The following is a 17500-nucleotide window of genomic DNA, read 5'->3' as shown; positions in this document are numbered from 1 at the left end:
ATATTATTACTATAATAGTTTCTAAAGGGGTTCTAGGCTACCCTACCCTAGAATTAGGGTTCAGGATAAAACAGGTTATACGTAGGGTTAGAGTTTCTGTACAGCACTTTGTGACATCTGCTGATGTAAAAAAGGTCTTTATAAATACATTAGATTGATTGTTAGGTTCAGGGTATTTAAAGAGATAAACTGTATGGGTTTATATCTCTCTTTGCTCCTCCCTGTGGTCTTCTGTGGGAACTACATACCTCATTCACCACACTTGATAGGCTCATAATCTGAGGTAGCAACTGAGTCAGAGCTACAAATCAATGATCTCCACCTATCCATTAGGTTTACAACTCAGTGAACCTGCGCAGCATTCTCTCGATTTGATGTCTACGAACCAACAGATTTCAACGATTATCATATTACCCAGCAGCCATTTAGAAACAAATAAAATAAGGTTAGTTAATAATCAGTTACCTGAGGTAAACCTACAAGGTTAACGCGGGCTGGAAGAGAATTACTTCAAAACCACAGCAAACAGCTGGGACATATAGTAATATTATATATATATAATATTATATCACTGGGCTCCTCTGTGCTAACAAACCCTGTGTACCACCCCTCCCCTGTTTAACCTTGAATTTCGTTCAGAAAAACACTTCCACATTTAGCAAAACGAACCAACTCTTTACGGATCTGTTCGGTGGTAATAAACGGAGGCAGATTAGACACCACTACTCTTGTCGAAATCAGCACCAACACAACCCCTCACATAAATCATACTGGTAACTAGCCGGGTAACAAGACTCACCTTTTACATTACCACAACCACCGCCTTGTTCATTCTGGATACAGAGTGTATATGTTCCTCTCCCACCTGTTCACCGACCAGGATCAATAATTCCTCCACACCATTCTCCACAACGCACCTGAAGAGACAGCGTTTCTTCTCCACTCGGTTGAGGACATCAAACTACCCTACTCCCTCCTCAACTCTAACCGATAAACAGAGGAAACCGATAAACAAACCCTCCCACCATGACAAAATACATTTGGAAAATAGGCAAAAGAATAGCTGCACTCTTTACGAACGACAAAACCTCACGTTACCAACTTCTTCTTCTTCTATGGTATAATGGCGGTCCTCAAACCAACGTTAAAGGAGCGTGGCGCCTCCTACTGTGCTGGAGTGTGTTCAATCACGGTTTACACCATTTCTAAATCCTCCTACCTAACTCAGTACTTCTGAGAAAATAAAAAAGATCCCTACTAACTTCTAATAGACCCTCCCCCATCCCCCAAATCCCTTCCAACCCCCCATCCAACCCCATCCAACCTCAATGACCCTACACTTCAATCTTTCCCTCTCTTCAACATCCTTACAACAATATAACAACACATGCTCCACCGTTTCATTGACAATACCCTCCAGACACAAACCATTCACATGCTGCCAACCAGATGGAAGGACCAGTTCAATGTACAATGTCCTAAACACAATCGAGGAAACACCACCTCTTCCTTCCTAATCTGACCTATGAACCTTGGTCCACCGACCTTTCTTTGGAGGGCATATAAATGCTCAGAGTCCCATCTCACATCCCTTGTGCTCAGAGTCCCATCTCTTCTGCCACACATCTATCAAAATGTCTCTGATCTCACATTTGTCCTCACCTGTACCCAGTGGAACATTAATATGTATTATATCTTGTTTTAAAGTTATTTTAGCTAACTAGTCTACAATTTCATTCCATTCCACACCTGAATGTGCTGGGACCCAGCAGAATCTCACTACTAGACCCATTCTCTCAATTCTCCATAATAACATTAATACCTCCAATAGTAGGTCACTCCTAATAGATTTACCAGATGATAAACTATTCAATACAGACAGAGAATCTGAGGATACTATAATTCTAACAGGTTGTACGTCCTCCACCCACTGGAGGACAACTATTATCACCAACAGTTCAACTGAGTACACTGACAGTTCATCTGTTAGTCTTCTACATATCTGCACATCACATTCAGGAAGGTAAACACCTGCTCCTGTGGGCCCACTATCTGGGCCCTTGGATCCATCTGTGAAAAGAGGTAAAAAAGCATAACAACTTCTACCAATGTAATTGTCAACCAGTTTCCCTTTATCACTGACTTCTGACCCAATCTTTTCCTTTTGTCTACCAAGGTTAGATCAACAACAGGATCTGGGAGTAACCATGGAGGAACATCCCCTATCACCACAGAAAGGGCCAACCTCCAACTCCCTGAAACTACTCTCATCAGCAAGCTTTCCAACTGTCCAACCAAAACCACTGCCTTGTCTACTAGTATATTCCCAACAGTCATCTAGAACAGTAGCAGTGGGATGCTCAACCTCACAGCCTTTCAACCCAATAAGCTAATGACAATTTATTACGTCGTATATCCAAAGGCATCTCACCTGCCTCAACTGGACTATAATATAAATCCATGATATTATGGGATACAAAACGGGAAAAGGGGAAATTATGATAATACTAAAAAACATCCTTCTAACTAACCCTACACTCATTAAAACCCACTACCCCATTCCACTACTTTGACCCTATCTGCTCCTGCACCAGGCCAACTAACCCTACACTCATTAAAACCCACTACCCCATTCCACTACTTTGACCCTATCTGCTCCTGCACCAGGCCAACTAACCCTACACTCATTAAAACCCACTACCCCCATTCCACTACTTTGACCCTATCTGCTCCTGCACCATGCCAACTAACCCTACACTCATTAAAACCCACTACCCCATTCCACTACTTTGACCCTATCTGCTCCTGCACCACTCCAACTAACCCTACACTCATTAAAACCCACTACCCCATTCCACTACTTTGACCCTATCTGCTCCTGCACCAGGCCAACTAACCCTACACTCATTAAAACCCACTACCCCATTCCACTACTTTGACCCTATCTGCTCCTGCACCAGGCCAACTAACCCTACACTCATTAAAACCCACTACCCCATTCCACTACTTTGACCCTATCTGCTCCTGCACCAGGCCAACTAACCCTACACTCATTAAAACCCACTACCCCCATTCCACTACTTTGACCCTATCTGCTCCTGCACCAGGCCAACTAACCCTAGACTCATTAAAACCCACTACCCCATTCCACTACTTTGACCCTATCTGCTCCTGCACCAGGCCAACGACCTGGGAGGACGGGACACCACCACTCAACACACCCTGGAACTCTTCTGAAGTCAAATCTAGTATGACCAAATACTTCTCTGCAGCTGCCACCAAAACAACATATTTTTGTTCTGTGATTTACATTCCATTTCTGCGGTACAGTTGATAACCATTTGCTATGAACACTAAGAAGCCAACCTTACTGAAGCATATATCACTCGTTGGCCTGTCCCTCTGTGCTGTCACAGATCTACTACTCACAGGGATCCTCTCAGGATCCCTCAGCCTTGACCCATCCTCCTCTACTTTCTTCACTGCCTCAGCAGTGACAACCTGTTCCCAACAGTGGGGTCAGTGGGATTGGATAGGGGCCCCTCTACCTCTCTCTCTGACTGGAGGAGACAGGTGAAATGGTGTGTCTCCTCTGGTCAACAATACTCACCTTGAGAGACTCCACAGCCTGTTGGAGCTCCTTCAGCTCCTTCTCTCTCTCCTGGAATCTCTGCTGGACCTTCTGCTGACTCATCCCCAGCTGCCTCTGTGGAGAATCACTCTTCAATGAGCTATCAAGCTTTATTAGTCCAGTAGATCAATAGTATAGTAATGTGACATAGGGCCCATAGAGAGGAAGGTCTAAAAAATGGATGGTCCATTTACTAAATGATATTTATTTGTTGCTATGTGAATGATTATAGTTTTTATGGTAGGACTACATGTATCAAGGGGTTGAGACTGAACTTTGGACTCATAAAAGGGCATTCAGAATGATAATAGTGTTTGACATTATAAAATGGTGATACATCTGGAGAATCTGGGTTGACATATCAATATACTCAAGGTTTGTGTTCATATTTGTTCTGCTGAGGATTCATTTCATTTGAATGATCTCATATTCAAACAGCCTTAGTTCCTACTGTATCTTTAATTCTTTGTTTATCAGACAGTCACCAACAAGTTGTTCTGGTCTTACCTGTTTCTCAGTCCTCTCTGCTGCAGCTGACACTGTATCATGGCCTTTATGTTCGTCCATTGTACACATCAGACAGATACACTGCTGATCGGTACGACAGTAAACCTCCAACAGTTTGTCATGATGAGAGCAGATCTTCTCCTGTAGTTGTGCGGTGGCTTTGACCAGCTTGTGCCTCTTCAAAGCAGGAGATTCGTAGTGAGATTGGAGGTGAGTCTCACAGTAAGAGGCCAGACACGCCAGACAGGACATGAGGGCTTTCTGCTTTCTGGTCCCAGTGCAGAAATCACACGCCACATCTCTAGGTCCAGCATAGCACAGAGCAGGAGGGGGAGCAGCCTGGAGTCCTGTCTTCTTCAGTTTCTCCACCAGCTCAGCCAACATGTTATTTTTCCTCAGATTAGGCCTTGGAGTGAAGGTCTCTCTGCACTGAGGACAGCTATAGACCCCTTTCAGAACATCCTGATCCCAGCAGCCCTCAATACAGATTCTACAGTAACTGTGTCCACAGGGGATGGTGACTGGTTCCTTCAGTAGATCCAGACAGACAGAACAACAGAACTGGTCCTGGTCCAGCAGAACTCCCTGTTGAGCCATTTGGACGGTTGTTCACTCTCACACAGACTGACGAGACAGAGACTCAGATCAGTTTCGTTTCCTCAGAAGAGAGTTTGTGGGAGGGGGAGGGATTTCCTGGTTCTGCCAGAGGGGTGGGGTTAGAGGGAGGGAGGGGTTAGAGGGAGGGAGGAAGAGAGAGAGGAACTGCATGCAACATCAAGAGGGAGACAAATAGTTTTGTTCCAATGTTAGAGCCTTTAACATGGAACAAATGACATAATGAATCTTAAAATGTGAGTTGTTAGAATATATGAAGGGTAACAGTTTTCTATGAAGTACGTATGTATCATTATTTTAATCACCTTTATAATGCCTTATAAATCTATAAGTCCTGAGGAGGTGTGATATATGGTTATTATACAGAACCACGGCTAAGGGCTGTTCTTAGACAAGACACAACACAGATTGAGAATTATCTAACACTTTCAACAATACAATCACATTTTATTTTATTGGTTTCATACACATATTTATCAGATGTTATTGTGGGTGAAGTGAAATGCTTGTGTTCCCAGCTCCAACAGTGCAGTAATATCTAACAATGCTTGTGTTCCTGGCTCCAACAGTGCAGTAATATCTAACAATGCTTGTGTTCCCAGCTCACAGAGGGCAAATCTAAAAAGTCAATGAAAATATTAGGACAAGCAATGATATATATATATATATATACACACTGTGTACTGTGATGTGATGCATAGACAATTTGGAGTACATCTGTAGTATATCTGAAGAATAGTAGATGTACAGTAGTAGTTATATAGGATGAACCATGACTAGAATACAGTATATACATATGAAGTGGACAGCAGTAGTTATATAGGATGAACCAGGACTAGAATACAGTATATACATATGAAGTAGACAGCAGTAGTTATATAGGATGAACCATGACTAAAATACAGTATATACATATGAAGTGGACAGCAGTAGTTATATAGGATGAACCAGGACTGGAATACAGTATATACATATGAAGTGGACAGCAGTAGTTATATAGGATGAACCAGGACTAGAATACAGTATATACATATGAAGTGGACAGCAGTAGTTATATAGGATGAACCAGGACTGGAATACAGTATATACATTTGTATTTATTTCACCTTTATTTAACCAGGTAGGCAAGTTGAGAACAAGTTCTCATTTACAATTGCGACCTGGCCAAGATAAAGCAAAGCAGTTCGACAACAAACAACAACACAGAGTTACACATGGAGTAAAACAAACATACAGTCAATAATACAGTAAAAAAATAAGTCTATATACAATGTGAGCAAATGAAGTGAAATAAGGGAGGTAAAGGCAAAAAGGCCATGGTGGCAAAGTAAGTACAATATAGCAAGTAAAACTCTGGAATGGTAGATTTGTAGTGGAAGAAAGTGCAAAGTAGACATAGAAATAATGGGGTGCAAAGGAGCAAAATAAATTTATAAATAAATAAATAAATACATTAGGGGAAGAGGTAGTTGGGCTAAATTATAGATGGGCTATGTACAGGTGCAGTGATCTGTGAGCTGCTCTGACAGCTGGTGCTTAAAGCTAGTGAGGGAGATATGTGTTTCCAGTTTCAGAGATTTTTGTAGTTCGTTCCAGTCATTGGCAGCAGAGAACTGGAAGGAGAGACGGCCAAAGGAGGAAATGGCTTTGTGGGTGACCAGAGAGATCCCTGGCCTTATCTTCTCTCAAGAAGATGTCTGGTAGGCCCATTTAAATACCTTTTTTGGACATTTCAAGATAGCAGATGTTTGAGTTGGGTCTATTAACACAGCTGTGAGTTGTTATTTTTTTCATTTTTTCATTTTTGACAAAAGGAGCACTCCTGGAAGTGACAGATTTTGACTCATATTGAGTGATAAGACTGAGCTATTTAAAAACACTTTTTCAACATTTCAAGATGCCAGTTAGTTCAGTTTGATCTTATTAAAGACAGCTGTATATTATTTTTTTTGACCCAAAAATATTCTATGTTCACGCCCACTTTTTTTGCACTATGTTTGAAGGCTGTCAACTTCTTGTCAGGAGGAGAATCACTTAGCCTTTCAACTAATTTTCAAATGATAGGATGCCTATTTTAAAACACTTTCTCTACATTTCAAGATAGCAGTTAGTTAATTTTGAGCATATCAAAGACAGCTGCAACTTTATTTTATTAATTTTCACAATGTTTTTTTTTTTTTACCCAAAATTATTCTAAGTCCACAGTCTCTGTCATTGAACTATGTTGAGCCGTGTGCCTGGTGATTGAACAGGTTACCAGGTGTGTTTTTGAATATAGTTCTTAATGGCTTCAGTGGTGTGCTGGGGTCCATTGCTTGCTAAGGGGGAACCTCCCACCCGGGTTCAGCCAACAGGGGGCGCACCCAACCCCTCTAGTAAAACTGAATGTCTCTCTCTCTCTCAGGCTATGAAAAAAGCCCCACCTCCTCTCGCTCAGCCATTCTAACAGTGGAAGCCAGGATCTGTGAGAAACTATGATAATAAACTGTGAACAATAATGAAGCCATGTTTGTCTGTGTGAGTGAGGATTTATTATTTAATTGTGTGATAACTTTAATTTTGTGATAACTTTATGTAATACATCCTGTTTTCTAACTGAATAAACATTTTAAGATAGCAGTTGGTTCAGTCTGATCATCTCATGTACTGTTGGAACTTTATTTTAATCCTTTTTCACTATTTTTATTTTTTTATGACAAATTCAAGAGCCTCTGTATACATTTTTACACATTTTTCCCCACTCTCTACTTTGTACAATGACAGAGAAGTGGGACTCTGTCGTTTTTTTCTGACAAGTTCTCTCATTGATCTCAGGTTCAGCCACCAGGGGTCCCCCACCCTCCATGAAAACTTTCATAGGCTCTCTTTCACTCAGTAATCATGTAACAAGTCGACAGGCTCCCAGAGGCAGGGCAATCAAAGGCTCCAACTCACTGAAGTGCCCATCAACCCAGCCATTGTTATTATTCATACCAGCCGTTCTACAGTCCCTGAAGCGGGTTGATTAGTAGGTTGGAACCCCGTTACAACGGACACTTTACAATGACGCAACAATCAGCGTTTGAGCTGGACGCACTCATTTAGAACGCTCTTTAGAACGCTCGTTTAGAACCCTCGTTTAGAACCCTCATTTAGAACCCTCGTTTAGAACACTCTTTAGAACACTCATTTAGAACACTCGTTTACAACGGACAGTTTCCAATGACGCAACAATCAGCGTTTGAGCTGGACACACTTTTTTCAGAAACTATTTACACAAAAACACACACAGTCCTTACAAAGTTTATCTCCTGAATGTGAGCAGTTTATTTTTGGATTCAAATGGTTCAGATATTCACAGAAGTATATATATATATATATATATAGCACAACACAATCATCCTAACCGGAAAAAATGTAGGCTACATTTGTCGTAGCGCTAACTGAAGAAAGATTGACCCAACACAAGCAGTCATATTTTCTAACTCTCGGCTGACGTAAACTACAATATGAATTAGCTAATAGCAAAATACTATGAATAATTAATCACATCACGGGGTGAGCTCACCATTGATCGAAATAATTAGGTAAAACACTTTCTAGAAATGGAAAGTTATCCGAGATTAGTTTCAGCGCGCAGCCATGCATTCTTTTGCCCCACAGAAACCGAAGATAATAAAAGACAAGATGTGTCACGTCCTGGCCAGTATAAGGGTTAATTGTCATTTTAGTTTGGTCAGGACGTGGCAGCGGGTATTTGTTTTATGTGGTTCAGGGTGGTGTGTTAGTTAGGAGGGCGTTTGATTTATTATTTTTGGGTTTTGAGTTATGGTCTATGTTGATGTATTTCTATGTGTAGTCTGGTTGATCTGTTTCTATGTTGAGTTAATTGGGATGGACTTCCAATTGAAGGCAGCTGTGTGGTGTTGCCTTTGATTGGAAGTCCTATATTAGTTGGGTGTGTTTGTCTGTGTATTTGTGGGAGATTGTTCCGTGTTTAGTGTGTGTAAACATAACAGGACTGTCAGTGTATCGTGCGTTCGTTTTTGTTATTTTGTATGTTCGTTTTGGAATTTATTAAAAGTTCAAAATGAACCATCTCAACTCTGCTGCATATTGGTCCTCATTTTCCGATGATGATTTCGCCATATCGTCCTCCGACGAAGAAATCCCTGACAGAATCTCCCACCAAACCAGGACCAAGCAGCAGAGGAATTTTGATTTGGACAAACGGGAGAGATGGACTTGGGAGCAGGTTATGGCCGGAGAAGGCCCATGGAGTAAGGCTGGTATGGACCGGGAACGTTTCCGAGGGACACGACTGGCGTTGAAGCACGAGAGGCACCCCCAATAATTTTTTTTGGGGGGGGCACACGGGTAGTTTGGCCTAGGAAGAGCCGGAAGCCAGCTACCCGTTTTTTTTTTTCAAATTTTTTTTTTGTAAATTTTTTAGCCAGCTACCCGTGGTTATATGGAGGAGCGTATGAGGTGGAGAGCGCCATGTTTCGCTGAGGAGCGCACTCTCTCACCCATACGCACGCACAGTCCGGTGCGCATTATTCCAGCCCCTCGCAGGTGCCGTGCTAGAGCGGGCATCCAGCATGGTAGGAGGATGCCTGCGCAGCGCATCTGGTCGCTGGTACGCCTCCGAGGACCAGGCTACCCAATGGGACTCCCTATGGGACTCCCAATCACAGCCAGTTGTGATACAGCCTGGATTTGAACCAGGGAGTCTGTAGTGACGTCTCTAGCACTGATGTGCAGTGCCTTTGACCGCTGCGCCACTAGGGAGTCATAAGGCCATGTAGCTTCAAAATACAACACAAGATAATACTTCTCTGACGCAATTAGCATTGTTTTACAGAGCTGATAGAAAAATGTAGCTAGCTACCTAAGCACGATTGAATATAACACCATAAAGGGTATAAAATGAGTAACGTTACCTCACGTGTCCGCGGTTATAAAGAATATACACAAATCTATTATGCTACAATAGAAACGACATACGTAATAATGCACTTACTTTGATAGAAACGCACACATTTCCAAAGTTATTATTAGTAAGGAAAACAATGAGGGCAACAGATGGAAAATGTCAACACGTGTGCAGATCCTGTTCTGACGGGAGATGAGCAAATGTCTGCAGACTTGAACTGCACAAACAATTGGAAAATGCTTGGGGAATTTTGTCCCGGTCAGAAATGTCCCAAAAATTAAATTGTCCGCAAAAGTAAAAAAAAAAAGGACTATTTTTATGTGAATGAATGAGGTAGGCGGAACACACCTCAATTCAAACTGTTCTTAGAAAATAAAAACTTGTTAAGAAAAACATTTGAAATTGAAGTTTGAAAACAGCCTATAAATAAAAACAGTCTGCGTGCTTTGGTTTGAGGGCAGCGCGGATTAAATGCACTGTGACGTAACAATCACATTCTGGAATGGAGAGAACATTCTAACATCACGAGTATAAAAAACTCACGCTGGGGCGACCGATAGAGATATTAGGAACTCACGCTGGGGCGACCGATAGAGATATTAGGAACTCACGCTGGGGCGACCGATAGAGATATTAGGAACTCACCCTGGGGCGACCGATAGAGATATTAGGAACTCACGCTGGGGCGACCGATAGAGATATTAGGAACTCACGCTGGGGCGACCGATAGAGATATTAGGACCTCACGCTGGGGCGACCGATAGAGATATTAGGAACTCACTAGGGGCGACCGATAGAGATATTAGGAACTCACCCTGGGGCGACCGATAGAGATATTAGGAACTCACGCTGGGGCGACCGATAGAGATATTAGGAACTCACGCTGGGGCCACCGATAGAGATATTAGGAACTCACGCTGGGGCGACCGATAGAGATATTAGGAACTCACGCTGGGGCGACCGATAGAGATATTAGGAACTCACGCTGGGGCGACCGATAGAGATATTAGGAACTCACGCTGGGGCGACCGATAGAGATATTAGGAACTCACGCTGGGGCGACCGATAGAGATATTAGGAACTCACGCTGGGGCGACCGATAGAGATATTAGGAACTCACGCTGGGGCGACCGATAGAGATATTAGGAACTCACGCTGGGGCGACCGATAGAGATATTAGGAACTCACGCTGGGGCGACCGATAGAGATATTAGGAACTCACGCTGGGGCGACCGATAGAGATATTAGGAACTCACGCTGGGGCGAACGATAGAGATATTAGGAACTCACGCTGGGGCGACCGATAGAGATCTTAGGAACTCACGCTGGGGCGACCGATAGAGATATTAGGAACTCACGCTGGGGCGACCGATAGAGATATTAGGAACTCACGCTGGGGCGACCGATAGAGATATTAGGAACTCACGCTGGGGCGACCGATAGAGATATTAGGAACTCACGCTGGGGCGACCGATAGAGATATTAGGAACTCACGCTGGGGCGACCGATAGAGATATTAGGAACTCACGCTGGGGCGACCGATAGAGATCTTAGGAACTCACGCTGGGGCGACCGATAGAGATCTTAGGAACTCACGCTGGGGCGACCGATAGAGATATTAGGAACTCACGCTGGGGCGACCGATAGAGATATTAGGAACTCACGCTGGGGCGACCGATAGAGATATTAGGAACTCACGCTGGGGCGACCGATAGAGATATTAGGAACTCACGCTGGGGCGACCGATAGAGATATTAGGATCTCACGCTGGGGCGACCGATAGAGATATTAGGAACTCACGCTGGGGCGACCGATAGAGATATTAGGAACTCACGCTGGGGCGACCGATAGAGATATTAGGAACTCACGCTGGGGCGACCGATAGAGATATTAGGAACTCACGCTGGGGCGACCGATAGAGATATTAGGAACTCACGCTGGGGCGACCGATAGAGATATTAGGAACTCACGCTGGGGCGACCGATAGAGATATTAGGAACTCACGCTGGGGCGACCGATAGAGATATTAGGATCTCACGCTGGGGCGACCGATAGAGATATTAGGAACTCACGCTGGGGCGACCGATAGAGATATTAGGAACTCACGCTGGGGCGACCGATAGAGATATTAGGAACTCACGCTGGGGCGACCGATAGAGATATTAGGACTCTTCTTGAGAGAACTAACCCAAAATTAGTCCATCTAACCCAAAATTAGTCGAAAGGCTAAGTGATTCTCTTCCTGAGAAGAAGCTGACAGCCTTCAAACAGAGCAAAAAAAGTGGTCCCAAACAATATGTCAAAATGAATTAAAAAAATGATACAGCTGTCTTTAATAAGATCAAACTGAACTAACTGCTATCTTGAAATGTTGAAAAAGTGTTTTTAAATAGGCATCCTATCATTTCAAAATTAGTTGAAAGGCTAAGTGATTCTCCCCCTGACAAGAAGTTGACAGCCTTCAAACATAGTGCAAAAAAAGTGGGCGTGAACATAGAATATTTTTTGGTCAAAAAAAATAATATACAGCTGTCTTTAATAAGATCAAACTGAACTAACTGCTATCTTGAAATGTTGAAAAAGTGTTTTTAAATAGCTCAGTCTTATCACTCAATATGAGTCAAAATCTGTCACTTCCAGGAGTGCTCATTTTGTCAAAAAAAATAAAATAATAATAATAACAACTCAGAGCTGTGTTAATAGACCCAACTCAAACATCTGCTATCTTGAAATGTCCAAAAAAGGTATTTAAATGGGCCTACCAGACATCTTCTTGAGAGAAGATAAGGTCAGGGATCTCTCTGGTCACCCACAAAGCAATTTCCTCCTTTGGCCGTCTCTCCTTCCAGTTCTCTGCTGCCAATGACTGGAACGAACTACAAAAATCTCTGAAACTGGAAACACATATCTCCCTCACTAGCTTTAAGCACCAGCTGTCAGAGCAGCTCCCAGATCACTGCACCTGTACATAGCCCATCTATAATTTAGCCCAACTACTTCTTCCCCTAATGTATTTATTTATTTATTTATAAATTTATTTTGCTCCTTTGCACCCCATTATTTCTATGTCTACTTTGCACTTTCTTCCACTACATATCTACCATTCCAGTGTTTTACTTGCTATATTGTATTTACTTTGCCACCATGGCCTTTTTGCCTTTACCTCCCTTATCTCACCTCATTTGCTCACATTGTATATAGACTTATTTTTTTTACTGTATTATTGACTGTATGTTTGTTTTACTCCATGTGTAACTCTATGTTGTTGTATGTTGTCGAACTGCTTTGCTTTATCTTGGCCAGGTCGCAATTGTAAATGAGAACTTGTTCTCAACTTGCCTACCTGGTTAAATAAAGGTGAAATAAATAAAAATGTATATACTGTATTCTAGTCCTGGTTCATCCTATATAACTACTGCTGTCCACTTCATATGTATATACTGTATTCTAGTCATGGTTCATCCTATATAACTACTGCTGTCCACTTCATATGTATATACTGTATTCTAGTCATGGTTCATCCTATATAACTACTGCTGTCCACTTCATATGTATATACTGTATTCTAGTCATGGTTCATCCTATATAACTACTGCTGTCCACTTCATATGTATATACTGTATTCTAGTCCTGGTTCATCCTATATAACTACTGCTGTCCACTTCATATGTATATACTGTATTCTAGTCCTGGTTCATCCTATATAACTACTGCTGTCCACTTCATATGTATATACTGTATTCTAGTCATGGTTCATCCTATATAACTACTGCTGTCCACTTCATATGTATATACTGTATTCTAGTCCTGGTTCATCCTATATAACTACTGCTGTCCACTTCATATGTATATACTGTATTCTAGTCATGGTTCATCCTATATAACTACTGCTGTCTACTTCATATGTATATACTGTATTCTAGTCATGGTTCATCCTATATAACTACTGCTGTCCACTTCATATGTATATACTGTATTCTAGTCATGGTTCATCCTATATAACTACTGCTGTCCACTTCATATGTATATACTGTATTCCAGTCATGGTTCATCCTATATAACTACTACTGTACATCTACTATTCTTCAGATATACTACAGATGTACTCCAAATTGTCTATGCATCACATCACAGTACACAGTGTATATATATATATATATATATCATTGCTTGTCCTAATATTTTCATTGACTTTTTAGATTTGCCCTCTGTGAGCTGGGAACACAAGCATTTCACTTCACCCACAATAACATCTGATAAATATGTGTATGAAACCAATGAAATAAAATGTGATTGTATTGTTGAAAGTGTTAGATAATTCTCAATCCGTGTTGTGTCTTGTCTAAGAACAGCCCTTAGCCGCGGTACTGTATAATAGCCATATATCACACCTCCTCAGGACTTATTGATTTATAAGGCATTATAAAGGTGATTAAAATAATGATACATACGTACTTCATAGAAAACTGTTACCCTTCATATATTCTAACAACTCACATTTTAAGATTCATTATGTCATTTGTTCCATGTTAAAGGCTCTATTGGAACAAGACTATTTGTCTCCCTCTTGATGTTGCATGCAGTTCCTCTCTCTCTTCCTGCCTCCCTCTAACCCCACCCCTCTGGCAGAACCAGGAAGTCCATCCCCCTTCACAAACTCTCTTCTGAGGAAACGAAACTGATCTGAGTCTCTGTGTCGTCTGTCTGTGTGAGAGTGAACAACCGTCCAAATGGCTCAACAGGGAGTTCTGCTGGACCAGGACCAGTTCTGTTGTTCTGTCTGTCTGGATCTACTGAAGGAACCAGTCGCCATCCCCTGTGGACACAGTTACTGTAGGAGCTGTATTGAGGGCTGCTGGGATCAGGATGTTCTGAAAGGGGTCTATAGCTGTCCTCAGTGCAGACAGACCTTCACTCCAAGGCCTAATCTGAGGAAAAATAACATGTTGGCTGAGGTGGTGGAGAAACTGAAGAAGACAGGACTCCAGGCTGCTCCCCCTCCTGCTCTGTGCTATGCTGGACCTAGAGATGTGGCGTGTGATTTCTGCACTGGGACCAGAAAGCAGAAAGCCCTCATGTCCTGTCTGACGTGTCTGGCCTCTTACTGTGAGACTCACCTCCAATCTCACTACGAATCTCCTGCTTTGAAGAAGCACAAGCTGGTCAAAGCCACCGCACAACTACAGGAGAAGATCTGCTCTCATCATGACAAACTGCTGGAGGTTTACTGTCGTACCGATCAGCAGGGTATCTGTTATCAGTGTGTGATGGATGAACATAAAGGCCATGATACAGTGTCAGCTGCAGCAGAGAGGACTGAGAAACAGGTAAGACCAGAACAACTTGTTGGTGACTGTCTGATAAACAAAGAATTAAAGATACAGTAGGAACTAAGGCTGTTTGAATATGAGATCATTGAAATGAAATAGATCCTCAGCAGAACAAATATGAACACAAACCTTGAGTATATTGATATGTCAACCCAGATTCTCCAGATGTATCACCATTTTATAATGTCAAACACTATTATCATTCTGAATGGCCTTTTATGAGTCCAAAGTTCAGTCTCAACCTGTTGATTCATGTAGTCCTACCATAAAAACTATAATCATTCACATAGCAACAAATAAATATCATTTAGGAAATGGACCATCCATTTTTTAGACCTTCCTCTCTATGGGCCCTATGTCACATTACTATACTATTGATCTACTGGACTAATAAAGCTTGATAGCTCATTGAAGAGTGATTCTCCACAGAGGCAGCTGGGGATGAGTCAGCAGAAGGTCCAGCAGAGATTCCAGGAGAGAGAGAAGGAGCTGAAGGAGCTCCAACAGGCTGTGGAGTCTTTCAAGGTGAGTATTGTTGACCAGAGGAGACACACCATTTCACCTGTCTCCTCCAGTCAGAGAGAGAGAGAGAGAGAGAGGTAGAGGGGCCCCTATCCAATCCCACTGACCCCACTGTTGGGAACAGGTTGTCACTGCTGAGGCAGTGAAGAAAGTAGAGGAGGATGGGTCAAGGCTGAGGGATCCTGAGAGGATCCCTGTGAGTAGTAGATCTGTGACAGCACAGAGGGATGGGCCAACCAGTGATATATGCTTCAGTAAGGTTGGCTTCTTAGTGTATTTGGTCATACTAGATTTGACTTCAGAAGAGTTCCAGGGTGTGTTGAGTGGTGGTGTCCTGTCCTCCCAGGCCGTTGGCCTGGTGCAGGAGCAGATAGGGTCAAAGTAGTGGAATGGGGTAGTGGGTTTTAATGAGTGTAGGGTTAGTTGGCCTGGTGCTGGAGCAGATAGGGTCAAATTAGTGGAATGGGGTAGTGGGTTTTAATGAGTGTAGGGTTAGTTGGCCTGGTGCAGGAGCAGATAGGGTCAAAGTAGTGGAATGGGGGTAGTGGGTTTTAATGAGTGTAGGGTTAGTTGGCCTGGTGCAGGAGCTGATAGGGTCAAAGTAGTGGAATGGGGTAGTGGGTTTTAATGAGTGTAGGGTTAGTTGGCCTGGTGCAGGAGCAGATAGGGTCAAAGTAGTGGAATGGGGTAGTGGGTTTTAATGAGTGTAGGGTTAGTTGGCCTGGTGCAGGAGCAGATAGGGTCAAAGTAGTGGAATGGGGTAGTGGGTTTTAATGAGTGTAGGGTTAGTTGGCCTGGTGCAGGAGCAGATAGGGTCAAAGTAGTGGAATGGGGGTAGTGGGTTTTAATGAGTGTAGGGTTAGTTGGCCTGGTGCAGGAGCAGATAGGGTCAAAGTAGTGGAATGGGGTAGTGGGTTTTAATGAGTGTAGGGTTAGTTGGCCTGGTGCAGGAGCAGATAGGGTCAAAGTAGTGGAATGGGGTAGTGGGTTTTAATGAGTGTAGGGTTAGTTGGCCTGGTGCAGGAGCAGATAGGGTCAAAGTAGTGGAATGGGGTAGTGGGTTTTAATGAGTGTAGGGTTAGTTGGCCTGGTGCAGGAGCAGATAGGGTCAAAGTAGTGGAATGGGGTAGTGGGGTTTTAATGAGTGTAGGGTTAGTTGGCCTGGTGCAGGAGCAGATAGGGTCAAAGTAGTGGAATGGGGTAGTGGGTTTTAATGAGTGTAGGGTTAGTTGGCCTGGTGCAGGAGCAGATAGGGTCAAAGTAGTGGAATGGGGGTAGTGGGTTTTAATGAGTGTAGGGTTAGTTGGCCTGGTGCAGGAGCAGATAGGGTCAAAGTAGTGGAATGGGGTAGTGGGTTTTAATGAGTGTAGGGTTAGTTGGCCTGGTGCAGGAGCCGATAGGGTCAAAGTAGTGGAATGGGGTAGTGGGTTTTAATGAGTGTAGGGTTAGTTGGCCTGGTGCAGGAGCAGATAGGGTCAAAGTAGTGGAATGGGGTAGTGGGTTTTAATGAGTGTAGGGTTAGTTGGCCTGGTGCAGGAGCAGATAGGGTCAAAGTAGTGGAATGGGGTAGTGGGTTTTAATGAGTGTAGGGTTAGTTAGAAGGGTGTTTTTTTAGTATTATCATAATTTCCCCTTTTCCCATTTTGTATCCCATAATATCATGGATTTATATTATAGTCCAGTTGAGGCAGGTGAGATGCCTTTAGATATACGACGTAATAAATTGTCATTAGCTTATTGGGTTGAAAGGCTGTGAGGTTGAGCATCCCACTGCTACTGTTCTAGATGACTGTTGGGAATATACTAGTAGACAAGGCAGTGGTTTTGGTTGGACAGTTGGAAAGCTTGCTGATGAGAGTAGTTTCAGGGAGTTGGAGGTTGGCCCTTTTCTGTGGTGATAGGGGATGTTCCTCCATGGTTACTCCCAGATCCTGTTGTTGATCTAACCTTGGTAGACAAAAGGAAAGATTGGGTCAGAAG

At 42.8% G+C, this 17500-nt stretch overlaps 2 protein-coding genes across 2 annotated transcripts in view; one reads left to right on the top strand and one right to left on the bottom strand.

Moving 5' to 3' along the window:
- Positions 1–4786, bottom strand: part of LOC145876010 (tripartite motif-containing protein 16) — a 9106-nt gene extending 4320 nt beyond the window's left edge. The window contains exons 1-2 of the mRNA XM_082971780.1: positions 4139–4786; positions 3611–3706 (exon numbers count right to left, since the gene is read on the bottom strand). Of these exons, the coding sequence (XP_082827906.1) occupies positions 3611–3706; positions 4139–4735 (693 nt within the window). The 5' untranslated portion in view covers positions 4736–4786. The remainder of the gene's footprint in view (positions 1–3610; positions 3707–4138) is intronic.
- Positions 4787–14301: 9515 nt separating this feature from the next.
- LOC145876009 (E3 ubiquitin/ISG15 ligase TRIM25-like) overlaps positions 14302–17500 on the top strand; it is a 3996-nt gene continuing 797 nt past the window's right edge. Inside the window, exons 1-2 of the mRNA XM_082971779.1 lie at positions 14302–14995; positions 15428–17500. The exon at positions 15428–17500 is cut by the window's right edge and continues 797 nt beyond it. Of these exons, the coding sequence (XP_082827905.1) occupies positions 14399–14995; positions 15428–15601 (771 nt within the window). The 5' untranslated portion in view covers positions 14302–14398 and the 3' untranslated portion in view covers positions 15602–17500. The remainder of the gene's footprint in view (positions 14996–15427) is intronic.

The sequence above is a fragment of the Salmo salar genome, unplaced genomic scaffold (genome assembly GCF_965601325.2).
Source record: "Salmo salar unplaced genomic scaffold, fSalSal1 ptg000424l, whole genome shotgun sequence".
Taxonomy (NCBI): domain Eukaryota; kingdom Metazoa; phylum Chordata; class Actinopteri; order Salmoniformes; family Salmonidae; genus Salmo; species Salmo salar.
This window is presented reverse-complemented; position numbering and strand designations above follow the sequence as displayed.